The 18,783-nt window shown below is 35.1% G+C and overlaps 2 protein-coding genes across 3 annotated transcripts in view; both read left to right on the top strand.

The window, feature by feature from the left end:
• LOC111705456 (uncharacterized) overlaps positions 1-7,687 on the top strand; it is a 15,159-nt gene extending 7,472 nt beyond the window's left edge. Inside the window, exons 3-10 of one of the 2 annotated variants that reach the window (XM_023478011.1) lie at positions 136-191; positions 608-692; positions 1,216-1,291; positions 3,905-4,018; positions 4,362-4,475; positions 6,043-6,086; positions 7,092-7,147; positions 7,390-7,687. In XM_023478011.1, the coding sequence (XP_023333779.1) occupies positions 136-191; positions 608-692; positions 1,216-1,291; positions 3,905-4,018; positions 4,362-4,475; positions 6,043-6,086; positions 7,092-7,114 (512 nt within the window). In that variant the 3' untranslated portion in view covers positions 7,115-7,147; positions 7,390-7,687. The remainder of the gene's footprint in view (positions 1-135; positions 192-607; positions 693-1,215; positions 1,292-3,904; positions 4,019-4,361; positions 4,476-6,042; positions 6,087-7,091; positions 7,148-7,389) is intronic. The other variant, XM_023478010.1, reaches the window with a different exon arrangement.
• Positions 7,688-13,503: 5,816 nt separating this feature from the next.
• Positions 13,504-18,754, top strand: LOC111705454 (uncharacterized). Its single transcript, XM_023478009.1, has 2 exons — positions 13,504-16,488; positions 16,637-18,754. The coding sequence occupies exon 2, from the start codon at positions 17,549-17,551 to the stop codon at positions 18,347-18,349; it is 801 nt and encodes a 266-aa protein (XP_023333777.1). The 5' UTR covers positions 13,504-16,488; positions 16,637-17,548; the 3' UTR covers positions 18,350-18,754.
• The last annotated feature ends 29 nt before the right edge of the window (positions 18,755-18,783 follow it).

An 18,783-nucleotide genomic window follows, 5' to 3' on the forward strand; every position in this document is an offset into this window, starting at 1 on the left:
CGAAAAAAGGGTTTGTTTACACTTTTACTTTGAGGTATTAGGACCGCTAAAAACTAGGTTCACTATCCAGTTTCTGAAATGTCCTCGTGCGTCATAGTAAAACGTACACAAGCTTTGATGAAATCAATGTTCTAGGAAAAGTTGGGTTTCTGAATCATCATTTTATTGGAACTAATCTCAAATATAAAAAGGTATCATTTAATTTGATTTTGTTTGTTAGTTTTTTGTTTGTTTTTTTGTTAGTTTTGTTTGTTTGTTTGTTAGTTTTTTGTTTGTTTGTTTGTTTGTTAGTTTTGTTTGTTTGATTGTTTGTTTTTTGTTTGTTTGTTCGTTAGTTTTTTTTGTTGGTTTGTCACACTCCAAAGTACATCTTATAGAAGTTTAGCAGATTTTTTATTTTCTTTTTAATTTGCACTTGAACAGGAATTTATTGATTATAAAGAAGGCAAACTTGGTTTAAAAAAAGGTTAAATAATAGGTGGTTAAAACGCCGTTAAATGCAGCATATTCCCATTGTACACAATTAAAAATAAATATTTGCATTTTCGCAGATTTTTCAGTTCAGTCGGTTTGATTTTTCAGTTCGATACAAAAAAAAAATATTTAGGTAATACTGATTGGTCTCGATCAAACATTTAGTCATTACCATGCTGTAGCTCTTAAATTGGGACATAATCTTACAAAGCAAAGAGGTATACCTATAAAATAATTTACAGTGCTCAGGATCCGGATCCGTTGAATCTGCAAGATTTTTGCTTCTTGGATCCGGATCCCGACCTGCAATAATATGCAGATCCACGGATCCGGATCCAAGGTGTAAAATATCAACCAAAAACTGCAAAAAAAAAAAATTTAACTCCTAAAACCCAAATTTGAACTGTTGAAAAAAGGCGAGATTATAAAAATTTCCTCATTTCTGAATGGTTCATCAAGTTTTAGGATAAAAATAAGCGAAAGAAATGAAACAAAAAATTTGAAAATTATTTTTTGTTAAAAAAGTTCAGTAAATCTTATAGAAATGACCTGGATCTGGATCCGGATCCATTTTTTCCAGTGTGGATCTAGGATCAGGATCCGGATCCGCATCAAAATTAAATGGATCCTAAGCACTAAAAAGAAATGTTAATTTAGCAAGGAAAATATACTTGTTTGTGCGTAAACGAACTAATTATTTAAAATACATGCCATGCAAGAAATTTTAACAACTTTTTTCAGAAGAGAAAAAATTAAGATTTTTTAATGGAGCCCGACATATTCTTCTCAACACTATTGGTCAAGAATCCATGCTTAGGAATCTCAAGTGTTTATAGAATTTTTTTAGCAAAACATTTTGTTTATCCTTGTGTATATCCTTGGTTAAGAAGTTTATTTGTTCCCGGACATTTTAATAAATCCCGACAGACCCGGAGGGGTGTATTTTTCTGGAAGAATTATACCCCCTCTTAGAAAATCCTTTTTTTCCCAAGATGTTAGGTACAGGGTGGCCAAAATGTACGGATTGTACGGATTGATTTTTTTTAAACCCTAAAATTGTACGGATTGTACGGATTTGTTTTCAAATTGTACGGCTTGTACGGATTTTTATTCTGGAAAATACACCGTTTTTTTTTTAATTTTTAACTCATTTCAGCAAATTTTTCATGAAAATTAAAAAAATAATTCTTGTCAAAATGAAGTTAGTTTAACTTATTTCTGCATTCTAAATAATATCAGATTGATTAATGTTTCAATTGACAATCAAAATTCATTCATAATTTTCGAGATATGTCCAAGAAGTGTTTATTTGAGAATATGTTCCATAAGTACTTATTTGATTGCTTATTCAAGAATATATTCCGGTATCCTGTACCCAGTATCCTGTATCCAGTATCCTGTATCCAGTATCCTGTACCCAGTATCCAGTATCCAGTATCTAGAATCCTGTATTAAGTTCAATATCCTGTATCCTGTATCCTGTATCCTGTATCCTGTATCCAGTATTCATTCAATATCCTGTATCCTGTACCCTGTATCCTGTATTCTGTATCCAGTATCTTGTATCCTGTATCCTGTATTCCTGTATCCTGTATCCTGTATCCTGTATCAAGTATCCTGTATCATGTACCCAGTTTCATGTACCCAGTATCCTGTATCCAGTATCCTGGTTCCAGTATCCTGGTTCCAGTATCCAGTATCCTGTATCCTATATCCTGTATCCAGTATCCAGTATCCAGTATCCAGTATCCTGGTATCCAGTATCCAGTATCCTGGTTCCTGTATCCAGTATCCAGTATCCAGTATCCTGCATCCAGTATCCAGTATCAATCCAGTATCCTGTGTTCTGTATCCAGTATCCAGTATCCTGGATCCAGTATCCTGTATCATGTATCCTGTATCATGTACCCAGTTTCATGTACCCAGTTTCATGACCCAGTATCATGTACCCAGTATCATGTACCCAGTATCCTGTATCCTGTATCCTGTATCCAATATCCAGTATCCCGTATCCTGTATCCAGTATCCAGTATCCAGTATCCAGTATCCAGTATCCTGTATCCTGTATCCTGTATCCAGTATCCAGTATCCTATATCCTGTATCCAGTATCCAGTATCCAGTATCCAGTATCCTGTATCATGTACCCTGTATCATGTATCCAGTATCCTGTATCCTGTATCCTGTATCCTGTATCATGTACCCTGTATCATATATCCAGTATCCAGTATCATGCACCTAGTATCATGTACCCAGTATTTAGTTTGTATATATGTATGAAGCCAATTTTTACAGATTGATTCTTGCTGAAGAAGTTTAAACCCTCTTACATGAACTGAACACAAAAGACAATGAATGAAAAATTGAATTTTAATGTTTTTTTTTCAAAAATGGGATTTTTTCGAAAATTGTACTGATTGTACAGATTTTTCAAAAAAATGTACGGATTTTTAAAAAAATGTACGGATTGGTTTAAAAAAAGTACGGATTGTACGGATTTTTAAAAAAAATTTGTACGGATTGTTTTTCGAAAATTACGGATTGTACGGATTTCTTCTGAAAATGTACGGATTTTTGTACGGATGTGTTCAAAAATGTTTTGGCCACCCTGTAGGTATGTTCAAAAGTTTTTTTTTCGCTGAATTTGGGAAATATTTTTTGGAAGAAGTTTTACCCCTCTCCTCTCACTTCTGATGCATGTTGCTGTCCAATTTTAATTGCAACATATGACTCTTAGTCTTATTCGCGGTTTTTCCCCAAATTTGAAATCTGATAGCTTGGTTCAAATTGATTAATCTTGCGCAGTCATTATATTTATGAAGTAGTAATATAATTCGGTGTTGATGAAGCTCCAAACCTCGCACAGTAAAAAAACAGCCAACAAAATCAATATTGAAAATATGTAAAAAAAACAAAAGCAGAAACTTTTTAAAAAATCAAGAAAATTGGTTGTCAAATGAAAAAAGGGAAACCTCACATTATGATATGTAAAAGAGGTAATTTGTAAATATCAACTTCTATATATAAATTTGGTTTGTCTGTCTGTTTGTTTGTCTGTTTGTTTGTTTGTATCCAATAAACGTCAAAACGGCTGAACCGATCGGGCCCAAATTTTTTGTGGGACATCTAGGGACCCCAGGGAAGGTTTATGAATGATTGAAATTTTTAAAATTTGTGTGTAAAAGTTTTTTATTTTTGTAAAATTTTGAAAATGCGCGAAAAAATATTATGAAATCCGCAAACTTTTTTTGTTTTTGTTTTATACTGTACAAAGAGAAGATGCTCACAGATAAAGCCAAAATTAAAAGTTTAAATAGTAGATAGCCTAGAAATTCAGGGCGCGCAGCGCCCTGAATTTCTAGTTTTATTAAATGTTTAAAGACTGGGTTGTTCCCCAGCTAACGCATATAAATTACTTGAGATACTGATTAGACCGGAGAACGGGTTGAAGGAGTTGTATAAAGAGATATCTGATTTACTGGAGCCAGATTCATTCCTTATACTTGATAATATATCCGTCCTAACCAGTCTAGGCTTCTCCAATAGGGAAGACGACATAAAAAAAATTGAGTTTGTAATTTATTAATTTAAAACTGGCTTACCTACCGGTTTAAAAATCGCAAGCACCAAGTGGAGGTTAGATAATTCAATAAGTTCCTCAATGCTGAACTACTTCTGGAATATGCAGTAAATACAGCCGTACCAGTTCAACCGCTTTTCAGAATTCATTCATTAATTTCCATCTCTAAAGTTTTTTTTATCTTGCTTTTCCGCACCTCAGTTTTCATGTTAACCCAAAAGCTAGGCCCATCCTGAATAACTTCATTGAATTTGGGACATTTTATTAAATAATATGGATATTGTTTTAAAAAATGTCGTTAATGAGCAGAGAGGTTTACTTGTTTCTGACTAAGTTGAGTAAACTTGTGGATGGACTGAACAGTTCTATGCTCTCAACATTTGCACAGTTGGAACCTGATTTGCTTACTTATAATATATCCAGGGAACCTTTTATATATTTATATTCCATAATATATCCAGGGAACCTTTTATATATTTATATTCCCTAATATATCCAGGGAACCTTTTATATATTAATATTCCATAATATATCCAGGGAACCTTTTATATATTTACATTCCATAATATATCCAGGGAACCTTTTATATATTTATATTCCATAATATATCCAGGGAACCTTTTATATATTTATATTCCATAATATATCCAGGGAACCTTTTATATATTCATATTCCATAATATATCCAGGGAACCTTTTATATATTTATAATCCATAATATATCCAGGGAACCTTTTATGTATTCATATTCCATAATATATCCAGGGAACCATTTATATATTCATATTCCATAATATAGCCAGGGAACCTTTTATATATTCATATTCCATAATATATCCAGGGAACCTTTTATATATTCGTATTCCATAATATATCCAGGGAACCATTTATATATTTATATTCCATAATATTTCCAGGGAACCATTTATATATTTCTATTCCATAATATATCCAGGGAACCTTTTATATATTCATATTCCATAATATATCCAGGGAACCATTAATATATTTACATTCCATAATATATCCAGGGAACCATTTATATATTTATATTCCATAATATAGCCAGGGAACCTTTTATATATTCATATTCCATAATATTATCCAGGGAACCATTTATATATTTACATTCCATAATATATCCAGGGAACCTTTTATATATTTGTATTCCATAATATATCCAGGAAACCATTTATATATTTATATTCCATTATATATCCAGGGAACCTTTTATATATTTATATTTCATAATATATCCAGGGAACCATTTATATATTTGTATTCCATAATATATCCAGGGAACCTTTTATATATTTATATTCCATAATATATCCAGGGAACCATTTATTTATTCATATTCCATAAAATATCTAGGGAACCTTTTATATATTTACATTCCATAATATATCCAGGGAACCTTTTATATATTTCCATGATATATCCAGGGAACCTTTTATATATTTATATTCCATAATATATCCAGGGAACCATTTATATATTTATATTCCATAATATATCCAGGGAACTTTTTATATATTTACATTCCATAATATATCCAAGGAACCTTTTATATATTTACATTCCATAATATATCCAGGGAACCATTAATATATTCATATTCCATAATATATCCAGGGAACCATTTATATATTTATATTCCATAATATATCCAGGGAAGTTTTTATATATTTATATTCCCTAATATATTCAGGGAACCTTTTATATATTTATATTCCCTAATATATCCAGGGAACCTTTTATATATTTATATTCCCTAATATATCCAGGGAACCTTTTATATATTCATATTCCATAATATATCCAGGGAACCTTTAATATATTCATATTCCAACCTATATCCAGGGAACCTTTAATGTATTCATACTTTAAAATATATTCAAGGAACCTCTAATATATTCATATTCCAACCTATATCCAGGGAACCCCTTATATAATCATATTCCATAACATATCAAGGTCTTTTTCTTAGGAATTCTGACATTCATTTTGAAATACAGGAAACTGCCTTAACTGGTAATTAAACCAAGCTAATAAAAGATTAAGTGGTTATTAATATCATTAAAGAGAAGCAAAGAAAAGACATTTAATTCCCTGATAAAATTGTGAAAAGACTTTTGACAAGACAAATAAAATATTGCCTATTTGACGCAGTAACTTTTGGGACCTTTTATAGATAGAACAAATTAATATTTGACATACAGATTTAGGAAAGGACATACAAAAAGATAGGACAAAATAACTCCTGTCAAACAAATCTCAGAAATGACATTCAAAAAGATAGGACTAACTAATTCCTGTCAAACAAATCTAGGACAAGACATACTCAAGATAGGACAGACTAACTCCTCTCAACCAAACCTAGGACAAGACATACTAAAGATAGGACAAACTAACTTCTGTGAAACAAATCTTAGAAAGGACATAAAAAAAGAAAGGACAAACTAATTCCTGTCAAACAAATCTAGGACAATACATAATAAAGATAGGTTAAAATAATTCCTGTCAAACAAACTTAGGACAAGACATACTCAAGATAGGACAAACTAACTCCTGTCAAACAAGCCTAGGATATGACGTATAAAGATAGGACAAACTAATTCCTGTCAAACAAATCTAGGACAAGACATACTGAAGATAGGACAAACTAATTCCTGTCAAACAAATCTAGGACAAGACATACTAAAGATAGGATAAACTGACTCCTGTCAAACAAACCTAGGACAAGACATACTTAAGAAGGGACATACTAAAATCTGACAAACAAATTGATGAATAGACATAAAAACAATGGGACATCTAGATTCCACCTATGACAAGACATACTAAAAGATTCATAAGACAATTTACTTACATATAAACCTTGGACATGTTAAACAAAACATTTGAAAAACTTAATTCTAACAGTCACATTGACTTTTTAGGACAAAACATACAGAGGAAAAATATCAAACACCAATATTAGAAAGACAAATATTGATTTTTAAATGATTTATTCAATGGTTAAGGATTAGTTTTAAGGATTTAAAAACTGGAAAATCTAAAGACGTCACTGGGAACATATCCATCAACAGAAGGAACTATTCATAAAAAAAATTAAAAAAAAAATTATAAAATAATAAGGAAGGTTAAAAAAAGTTATTATTCATTATTTTCCAAGCTCCTAAACTTTAGTACCAAATTATTCAAGTAAGTTGTTTATTAAAAAGATAATTCAATAACTATAACCAATTTATGGTCCAATTATATTTTTATTATGTATAGAGAAATATTGATTGGTTAAATTGTACCTAATTATTTTTATATTTTGAATAATTAGATCCGTGTGTGGTGGATTCTCCAGGGAAGATTATCAGTTCAGATTAGAGGAGAAATCTGTTAAACTTTTCCCTCCAGGCACCTCAGGGGCTGTACTTTAAACCGGTGGTAGGGGTTTAACCCCCTCTCCCCCCCCACCCTGACTGTGCAAGTAATGAATAATTCTCTTTGAAAGACCATTTTTAGTTAGAAATATTGTTGATCACAATGAATTCTAAAAAGTTTTTCTTATTGTTTTCGTTTTTTTTTTTGCTATCATTGACTAAACATTAGGGTGACACAGGAAGATGAAAAAAAAGTTGGGTGGATAGATTGTTTGGGGGATGTGGCATTATGTCTGCATTTGGACAAAATTTTGGTAGGATAGGGCCACTGCATGAGGTGGAAACAGTTTCGGCTTTTTTCAGAAAATTTCTTGATTATGATGCATCTGAACAAAAACATGATGAAATATGTTCAGTTTATGTAACAAACTCTTTAGTGCAACATATTAGTTAATCACTTAAACCATAATGTAATATATTATAATTTGTTACATTGATTTAGAAATAGTATGTAATGTAGTATGTTACAGTTATCTAGTTAATATTAGCAATCTTAAACCATTTATAAAACATGTGTTAATAGAGAAATTAAAAAAATGGGACCAAATAAAAAGGGGAAAACTGATCTTCATCCACACCGTGTCATGAATTACAGTCAAAGAAGACCACTTTATTTGGTGAAATCCCCTCTGTCAAACATCAGTTCAAGAAAACTGCCAACTAATGGAACAGTACTTAGGTACTTCCAGTATGTAATCAGCGGCAAAAGTGTCAGGTTTAAATCTACAAGAAACAACTTTTCCTGTTCCATGGCTAGGAATACATCTGTCATGATCTGTAAATATTCTGATCAACCCTGCAATGAAGCTACTGGAAAAGAATGTGTGCTAAGGAAGATTGTAAACATCTGGGTATCTTGCGGATTTGGAAGTTGTATCATCACAGAGCAGTCAATTAAGATTAAGTTTCAGAAATTACACAAACAATTGAAGAATCTCAGCAAGGTACAAACTATTCTTAAGAAGAGAACAACCGAGCCAGCACATGAAGTTAATATTCAAAAGTTAAAGGATATGATGAATGGTGTGCATTTCTCACCTAATTTTCAATTAGGTCCTCACGCCAAATGCCGGACGCAGGCTATTTCTCACACGCTTGTTTCTGTAAATATCCACAGTTCATTTATAGTCTAGGAACAGGGAAAGCACGTCTTGCGATGGAAACTGAAAAAATAAATCACAATATTAATCAATTCTACATAGTTAATTTTTAAGCAAAACCATCAACTAATCATTATTTTACAATCAATCAATCAATCACACATATCTATTAAAAAGAGTGCTTACATTTGGTGCAACGACTGAGTGGGTGGAGCACCGTCCACGTAGGTATATTTCTTGACGAGACTGTTTATTTAACCAGATCCCCTTTTCTCCGAAGGTTCACTCCTGAAATATTTTATATTAGATTTAAATTCACTTTAAATCATTGTTCTAACACAACTGTTATTATTCTGATCAGAGCTCACTATATCAGGAGGGGTATTTGTTTCCTGGTTTGAGAATGTTCGGCTCTCACCCCAGGTTCAGCATACACCTCTTCAGCTCCAAACTAACATGTCTTCAACTCCAGGGTTGGGAACAACAATCTCTAATCAATCTTCAACTCAATATCAACATTCTCCTTCAAGTCCTGGAGCATACCAGGGCCAGGAGAATTATCGCAATCCTTTGTGTAGCTGAAACAAGAGGTCAGTTTGTATTTGATTGTATGAAAACCGGTCAAATTTAAAAAAATTAGCATGACCACAATATATATGTCTTAATTATTTGTTTAAAAAATAATAATTGTTGCCAAAAGTTAAATTATAAAGATTGTTATATTTTAAGTGAGAAAATTGGTTTACGTCTTATTTTCACAGTTAATGAATTGATTATTTAATTTGTTGAAATGAAAGTCAAGGTTAAAGTAGTTGTGGCGGCGGAAACTGTTGTAGACATCAGAGTTGTCTAGTAGTTTTTTGACAGCAATTGCTGTTTCGATGAGCCTTGTTGCCTGATGTTGTGGGTAGCTGCTGAAGTCACCAGACTTGTTGAAAACATATCCTTTTGCGCAGGTTGTAAGAGGTACGGAGTGAGTGCCAGTGAAACCTACCAATCCATTGCTGGGGAGATATGGAATCCTAGCCAGAAAGCTTGCCGCTAGGATTTTCTCTGAGAGTGAGTTGGAGAAGGCTGTGAGCTGGGAGAGGGTCAGTTCAGGGTGGTAGAGGGGTCCTTGACCAGTAATAATCACCATCTTGTTGATAGAGGAATCCCTTAGATGTTTCTTGATGTTTAAGCAGAAGAAGTTGGCATACCGCTGACCATACTTTGTGATGTAGTCCTGCCATTATGAGGAAGGTATGTGGGTTAAATTAGGTCCCAGATTAAACTCGATGAAGAGAGTTAATTTAGGCTGCATTTGCAGGATGTCCTGTAGTGTTCCCAAGAGAGTCTGTTCTACTGGAATGGGAATTCTAGTTTCTCTGTTCTACAGGTACAGATGAATTCCTTGATACGCTTCAGTAGAGAGGAGAAGAGTCTTGCTTGAAGAGAGATACAAGACTTGAATATGACCAGTCATGAAACAGCCTGACTTGGCCAGTAGAGAAGTGCCAACAGTCAGGATATCAAACGAAGTTAGGACCAGAGCTGCTTCGAGTTTCTGGAAATCAGAGGCATATGGATGCCCATAGAAGCTCTATAAGCTGGTTGGGTAATCTTCGCCTTGTTTGAGACTGTTGATGTTTTGACAGGTTTCTGCGCTGTGGAAGAGCTCATCCAATTTGGTTGAGATTATCGGAGTGAGGAGCTCAAACTTTAACCTGTCTTTGGTGATTGAGGTTTCTGAGGGCGGAGCACATTCGTCCTTGAGCCGACCAACAACCCTGAAAGTGATAAGGAGATCTGGTACTGTGGCAGTGAGATCCAAAGCATTTTGGAGTAGATCTGACCAGTTGTTGGATACCAGGCCATCTTCGTAGCCAGGGGGGAGAGTGCACATGGTAAGGACTCTTTGATAATTTTCTAGTTGTATTTTTGGCACAGTATCTATTAGTGTTCCAGCTGAGGTGTGATAAATGCTTGTATATTCCTGGTTACGCGCCATAAACAGTTGACATGTAGAGAAGATTTTCAGTAGATTTTCTTCATTGCAGGTTTGAGCACAGCTGGTTAAGATATCTTGAAGATCCAAAGAGTGAAACTGAGTTGGCAAATCCAGCTGGTGATTCTGCATCTGGTGAGAGAGGAAGCCTGTTGTTATCAATTTCTTGCAGGTAATAAATAAGAAACTTTGAGTTTGATGATGTATTGTGATGCAATGGAATATGAGAAAAGCTCTTGAGTTGAAGAGGAGACGATGTTCTCCACAAGGGAAATCTCTGACACGGTGTTTATAGCTTCCTTAAAGGTTGTTGGAACATGGCATCCTGTCTTCTTTAGGGCAGTAATCTTGTTCACGTCTATTTCTTGAGAGTTATTAGTGTTAAAAGGTTCAAGGTCTGTTGAGTATTTTGGTTTAAAACCGTCATCTGTAGGAATGATGGTTGTAGCAAGGAGAAGAGATATTTTGATGTGGTCAGGTAGATAGCTGATGATAAACTGCAAAACCACTCAGAGTAGTGTGATCAGGGAGTGATTGAAACCTGCTGAAAGATTCAGGGCATCTTGGATGTTTTCCCGAGCTGAGTTTTTCGATTATCTCAGCTTGTTCCATTTTGTGTTTCAATTTTTAAATGCACATGTCTTGATATTGTACATGATGGTTAGTTGTAGTATTTCCTATGTATGAAACGATAGTATTGTCATCAGATTTTGTAGCCCTAGGGTGCATGCTTGCAGGTGTAGAGCAGATATTTTCAGTGAGGGACTAGTATTCTTGTAAGTAGTCTTCATGCTCATTTTTTTAAGCTGATCTCTTCGTTCAACGATGGGCTTATGATCAAATATTAGCAATGCTATCTGGTCTATGGATTGGTAGTCCGACTCTGCAAGATCGAGGACTCTTGGTTCTTCTTGAATTATATCTTCAGGATTTTCAGGTTCTAAGACTGCTGGTATTAGTATTTCCTATGTATGAAATGATAGTATTGTCATCAAATTCCTTCTCAATTATTTTATCCTTTTTATACTAAACATCTTTACTATTTGAAACATAAAAAGTAGTTTCGATATAAAAAACATATTTATTAAAAAAAAACTAAAGTTTATTTAACTAATTTTAATCCATATTTTATACTTTTGTTCATAACTCAGGAACCCCTAAGCCAATTAGAACTCCAATTCATTTAAAATAAATCAAAATCTTAAGTTAATTTTAAAAAAACAGTAAATTAATTGAATCGACTGCAATTAATTTTGCATTTTTCTCAAAAAATAGCTCCAATTAACCAAAACCCTATTTCTCCTAGCCTTTTCAATTAAAAACCCATATCTTTAATTTAAAAATATTTCTTTAACCCCTTTTTTACTACGTTCTTCTCTTGACTATCTCAGACTTTCACACACATCCGCATTAAAAACCTAAAAATATTTTTTCAAATTAATTTAATTAATTACTTTAAAAATTAAAATTAAAATAACATTGTAAACCAACCACTCATTTAAGAACTACATATTCTGGAACCAGCAGTCTTAGAACCTGAAAATCCTGAAGATATAATTCAAGAAGAACCAAGAGTCCTCGATCTTGCAGAGTCGGACTACCAATCCATAGACCAGATAGCATTGCTAATATTTGATCATAAGCCCATCATTGAACAAAGAGATCAGCTTAAAAAAATGAGCATGAAGACTACTTACAAGAATACTAGTCCCTCACTGAAAATATCTGCTCTACACCTGCAAGCATGCACCCTAGGGCTAAAAAATCTGATGACAATACTATCGTTTCATACATAGGAAATACTACAACTAACCATCATGTACAATATCAAGACATGTGCATTTAAAAATTGAAACACAAAATGAAACAAGCTGAGATAATTGAAAAACTCAGCTCAGGAAAACATCCAAGATGCCCTGAATGTTTCCGCAGGTTTCAATCACTCCCTGATCACACTACTCTGGGTGGTTTTGCAGTTTATCATCAGCTAGACTCTCTACCTGACCATGTCAAAATATCTCTTCTCCTCGCTACAACCATCATTCCTACAGATGACAGTTTTAAACCAAAATACTCAACAGACCTTGAACCTTTTAACACTAATAACTCTCAAGAAATAGACGTGAACAAGATTACTGCCCTAAAGAAGACAGGATGCCATGTTCCAACAACCTTTAAGGAAGCTATAAACACCGTGTCAGAGATTTCCCTTGTGGAGAACATCGTCTCCTCTTCAACTCAAGAGCTTTTCTCATATTCCATTGCATCACAATACATCATCAAACTCAAAGTTTCTTATGTATTACCTGCAAGAAATTGATAACAACAGGCTTCCTCTCTCACCAGATGCAGAATCACCAGCTGGATTTGCCAACTCAGTTTCACTCTTTGGATCTTCAAGATATCTTAACCAACTGTGCTCAAACCTGCAATGAAGAAAATCTACTGAAAATCTTCTCTACATGTCAACTGTTTATGGCCCATAACCAGGTCTATACAAGCATTTATCACACCTCAGCTGGAAAACTAATAGATACTGTGCCAAAAATACAACTAGAAAATTTTCAAAGAGTCCTTACCATGTGCACTCTCCCCCCTGGCTACGAAGACGGCCTGGTATCCAACAACTGGTCAGATCTACTCCAAAACGCTTTGGATCTCACTGCCACAGTACCAGATCTCATTATCACTTTCAGGGTTGTTGGTCGGCTCAAGGACGAAAGTGCTCCACCCTCAGAAACCTCAATCACCAGAGACAGGTTAAAGTTTGAGCTCCTCACTCCGATAATCTCCACCAAATTGGATGAGCTCTTCCACAGCGAAGAAACCTGTCAAAACATCAACAGTCTCAAACAAGGCGAAGATTACCCAACCAGCTTATAGAGCATCTATGGGCATCCATATGCCTCTGATTTCCAGAAACTCGAAGCAGCTCTGGTCCTAACTTCGTTTGATATCCTGACCATTGGCACTTCTCTACTGGCCAAGTCGGGCTGTTCTATGACTGGTCTTATTCAAGTCTTGAATCTCTCTTCAAGCAATCTTCTCCTCTCTACTGAAGTGTATCAAGGAATTCATCTGTACCCGTAGATTCTGCAATCGTTCATTCGCAACACAAAATTTTGCATCTGTCCCAGGAGCCCTTGTAGCTAGGGCTTCAAACTCAGCGGCTAGAACCTCCAAGCTGGAGATCATCTCAGCTCCATACTTCAAAACTTTATCTGCTTTAAATTGAAGAGCAGCTTCAACACCAGGGTTCAGGACAGTTTCCGGAGATAAAGCATTAACACCAGTAACTGTAGCACCCGTCCTCCCCAGGTTTTCTCTATTCTTCAACTCCTTGCTTGCATTTCTAATGAAGAGAATCAACGTTCGCTTTGCAGCATTTGAATCAGCTTTGTTTTCATCAGTAAACATATCTGCCAGACTATCTTGGAGAACTAAAATCGTGGCTTGGGCAATTCCCTTGAGCCTCCCTGTAATTTCAGTCTAAGGTGGTCAGTTGCAAACTCTTCAGGGTCAACTCATAAAATCATCCACAGTTAACATTTTCACCTCCTCGAGGTTTGCAAGAGCTCCGGGAATAGGATCAATATCAGCCATTCTATCACTGGCCACAGACACACCGTAGAAGGTACTAGTTGAAAACCTGGGGTCCTGATTCACAAAACTTGGATTCTCTCCCTCCTCGTCCTAGGCTAAGGAACTAGCTTGAGTGAAAACTTATCCTCTTGAACACTAGGCAGACCTCCCCGACCCGACGTGTTTCGTCCTGGGTTTTGTACTGTTTCTTTCTGGATAAGGGATGTCACAGGGTTCCAATCAGAGTCAAACCCACAAAAAGGAGAGGTGGGGCTCAAAGGGGGATCTGCCATCCCAGGAAAATTTCATCTGTTTTGGTTCTCGGTATTTGCAAAATGCAAATTTTCCACTGTGCATTTCTCACCTAATTTTCAATTAGGTCCTCACGCCAAATGCCGGACACAGGCTCAGTAGTCAGACCCATTTCTCACGAGCTTGTTTCTGTAAATATCCACAGTTCATTTATAGTCTAGGAACAGGGAAAGCACATTTTGCGGTGGAAACTGAAAAAATAAATCACTATTAATCAGTTCCACATAGTTAAACAATTTTTAAGCAATACCATCAACTAATCATTATTTTACAATCAATCAATCACACATATCTATTAAAAAGAGTGCTTACATTTGGTGCATCGACTGAGTGGGTGGAGCACCGTTCACATAGGTATATTTCTTGACGAGACTGCTTATTTAACCAGATCCCTTTATCTCCGATGGTTCACTCCTTAAATAGTTTATATTAGATTTAAATTCACTTTAAATCATTGTTCTAACACACCTGTTATTATTCTGATCAGAGCTCACTAGATCAGGTGGGGTATTTGTTTCCTGGTTTGAGAATGTTCGGCTCTCACCCCAGGTTCAGCATACACCTCTTCAGCTCCAAACAAACACATCTTCAACTCTAGGGTTGGGAACAACAATCTCCAATCAATCTTCAACTCAAAATCAACATTCTCCTTTAAGTCCTGAATACGTTAGAGTTGAGAATAGTCAAGATTGCAAGTACCGTGTACAGCAACGGTACAGCAGTATAGGAGATATAAACACACCTGTGAATAACTCATGGCTGCAATAACAGGACAGCTTCATGCTCACAGGTACATAGAGTACAGCGTCTCCTTCTTATCCAGGTTAAACCAGGATTATATAGTACCAGTACAATCTTCTTCTGTTGAGGTACAGGTACAGCAGCAGCTACTCCGGAACTACCATTTGTAGTGTACAAGTGTCAGAACAACAAGTGTCAAACCAGTCAGCTGGGGTCAGGATGCAACGATTTTGTCCTCAGCTCCTAAACAGGGGTATATATTGTCGATGCACCAGGGAGGGATGAGATCAGGGTACAACAACGTGTACACTGTTCCCATGTACAAGTAGTACAGTACGTTAAGGAATGTACAGTATTATAATATTTCTCAAACCTTTTGTTTATATCGTAGAGAAATTATTCGAATTTGCATTCAAACAAGACCATATTGTTTGGTCTGAAAAAGGCCTCTAAATATTTTTAATAAATGTTTTGAGAGTAAATGTAGCGTTTAAATACATGGTTACAATTTTAGGATTGATGGTATTGCAACTGCTTCCTTTTATATATATATATATATATACAAGTTTAAAATCTTTTTACTTTCATTTTTAGATAAAACTTTCAGTTATACAATAAAATTAGGCTAAATATGCTTTCAATCAACAGGGTAAAATATTCGTTGAACAGGGCTAAATATGTGCTAGAATTAGGGGTAAATAGAAAGTACTTTATATCTTCTGTAGCTTGAAGATTGATGATTAGGTGTGGATCCAGCTCTCGTAGTTCAAGGTTTATGTGAGCACTGGGTTCGTCACTCCTTGCACTTCCTAAACAGGGCTTTAGATATAGGTTTTACAAATGGGTTGTTTGATATTGCCGAGCCCAACTTTGAACTAATGCTGAGAAATGAAAAGTCTATGCCAAGATCCAAGGAGAGTATCATGGAGGATATGCAGTTTTTGCAGGATCAAAGATCTGCTCGAAAAATGGAGATAAGCCATCAATGTGATATGGAGCTTGAGGAAGTTGTCAAGAGAAGAACTGAGAGGTATAGGAGGCATGATGAGTATAGAAAGAATATTGCTGCTGAAGGTTTCTGTGATCCATTCCCAGATGAAGCCAATGATATCTTTTATGATCCTGTCCCAGTTGATAAAGGTTTGCACTGCAAGAAACAAAGTCACCATTCGATGATGATGATAGTGATGATTCTGACATCAATGATCATAATGAAAGCCAAACATTTGTATCAGAAGTCAACCTAGCAGGTCCTTCAAATACATCTATTTCAGGTACATATATTGAAATTTGCATTACATATTTTTTAAAAAATACCAGTCTTATCAGAATTACATTTGGCAAGCTGCAAAACCAACTTTTAGACTATTTGAAAAGTTTTCTATATCTTCAATTTTAAATAGGTTTAAATGATACTTTCAGAAAGAGAAGAATTGAGAAAGGTTCAACTTTAGTTACAGTTGAGAAAGATATCTCACTATGTTGCCTCCACTAGTGGAGGCAACAACTTCCCTCAGCGTAAGAAGTGGGCTAAGCTATAGAGACCAAACAGTGTTTCTTGCAGCAATAGTAAATTATCTTGATATCCCTTTCAAACAAGTTGGTCTAAACAGAGAGACTGTGAGAAGAAAGCGATTTGAAATTGTTCAGAGAGAAGGTGAGGGTATTAGGTCTGACTATATGAAAGAAATGGCCAGTAAACATTTAGTTCTACACTTTGATGGGAAAATTCTGAAACATATTGAAGAAGAAAGTAAGCAAGAGTACATCAACTGATAGGATTGCCATCTCAGTTACAAGTCCTGAATTTGGAGACAGAGATGACCTTTTATTAGGAGTTGTGCCTTGTGAAAGTGGAAAAAGTGCAGATTGTGCTCTTTGCATTCAGAATCTCTTTGAGTACTTTGATGTATGTGATGGAATATTTGCTATTTGTGCAGATACAACTGCAGCAAATACTGGACGTAACAATTGAACTACTGTGATTTTGGCTTAGGTTCTCCAGAAGCCATTTCTGTGGTTATTATGTCGCCACCACATCTCTGAACTTACTATAAAGGCCTGCTATCAAGCTGTCACAGGAGAAAAAACTGTTGGTCCCAGCAGAAAAATGTTATAGACATAAAAAAAGATTGGACAGAGAAGTATCATCCAGTGCTGTCAGCACAAGGTGTAACAGCACATTTCAAGAAAATTGATGAGTCTGCTCTCCAGGTTGGAAGTGAGTTACACAGGATCTATCTAGAATCTAAAAGTTTCATTTCTTATGCACTGGAGCATGAAGTCTTCCCTAGGGGAGATTACAAACATTTAGTCCAGTATCTGGCTTTTGCAATGAATATAAAGTCTAAAAAGCTTGACAACTTCAAGATCTACCAGCCAGGAGCCTGCCATGATGCTAGATTTATGGCATATGCAATTTATCTGGTAATGCTAGATATTACATCTCCTGTGCTTGATTATAAGTCTCAGACCAAGATGGTGGGAAAGTTGACTTTGATAATTGCAATCTATTATGGGCCTGCATTCTTAAGATCTACCAAAACAGAGCATGCAGTCATGAATGATTTCAACACATTCAAGACAGCTAACATCTTAAGCAATGAGTTTGATGAGGAAGTTGGGAGATCACTGAAGAAAACTGTGAGTAATCACACAGAATATTTGTCTCCAAAGTGTCTTCCAATGGCTTTGACTGATCCAGATCTTGATTTGGAAACCAAGATCAAGCTTTTGTATGCTCTTATTGCGTATGAAGTACCAGAGCTTACAGAAATCAGTATAACTGCTCCAGACAAGGTAGTAATCACAGAGAATACAAATCTGGAGAGTCTCATCACTCAGGAAAGCTGGACGATGTTCATTCTTCTTGGCATAGAGAAAGAGGTTCAAGAGTGGTATGAAGCAGCAGTGAAGGGAGAGGATTTCCAGAAGATGAAATCCTTTGCATGGTTTGAAGAATTCATTAAAACCCTCAGTTGCACCAATGATAGTGCAGAACGTAACATTGGTTTGATCCAGAGGTTTGTAGGATCTTCATTAAATGAAGATCAGCGCCAGAATGTCTTATTAGTTGTCAGAGAGAATAGAAAATTAATCAGCAAGAGCATGACTCAATCTGAGCTTGCAAACTGAAGGCTAATCAGGGGTACATATATTACATATCCATCTCTTCCTAAATTACTTGTGAAAATTCTTGTTATTTTAACCAATTTTATAAAAATACTGCTCAAATTAGATTCTACTGAAATCACCCTTTACCCCATATTTCACATTTTACGTAGAATATTGAATTTATGTACCAATCAAGAAAGAAATAATATGTAAACCAACTTATAATAATGTTATGCTAAAATAATGTTGAAAAGTCGGATACAATTTTTTCCGAAAAATGAGAAAAGTCAAGGGTTTTCAAAAACTGTTTCAACCTAAGAGAATAAAGTTAGAACCATAAATTTTTTTGGATTTCACCTCTAAGGCTGAGTAAGGTTAGACATCACACATAGAACCTATCCATCTTTTGATTTTTTGATTTTTGATTTTTTGGTGATCTTCCTGTGTCACCCTAC

This window comes from Eurytemora carolleeae, unplaced genomic scaffold, assembly GCF_000591075.1.
Source record: "Eurytemora carolleeae unplaced genomic scaffold, Eaff_2.0 scaffold227, whole genome shotgun sequence".
In the NCBI taxonomy this organism is placed as follows: domain Eukaryota; kingdom Metazoa; phylum Arthropoda; class Copepoda; order Calanoida; family Temoridae; genus Eurytemora; species Eurytemora carolleeae.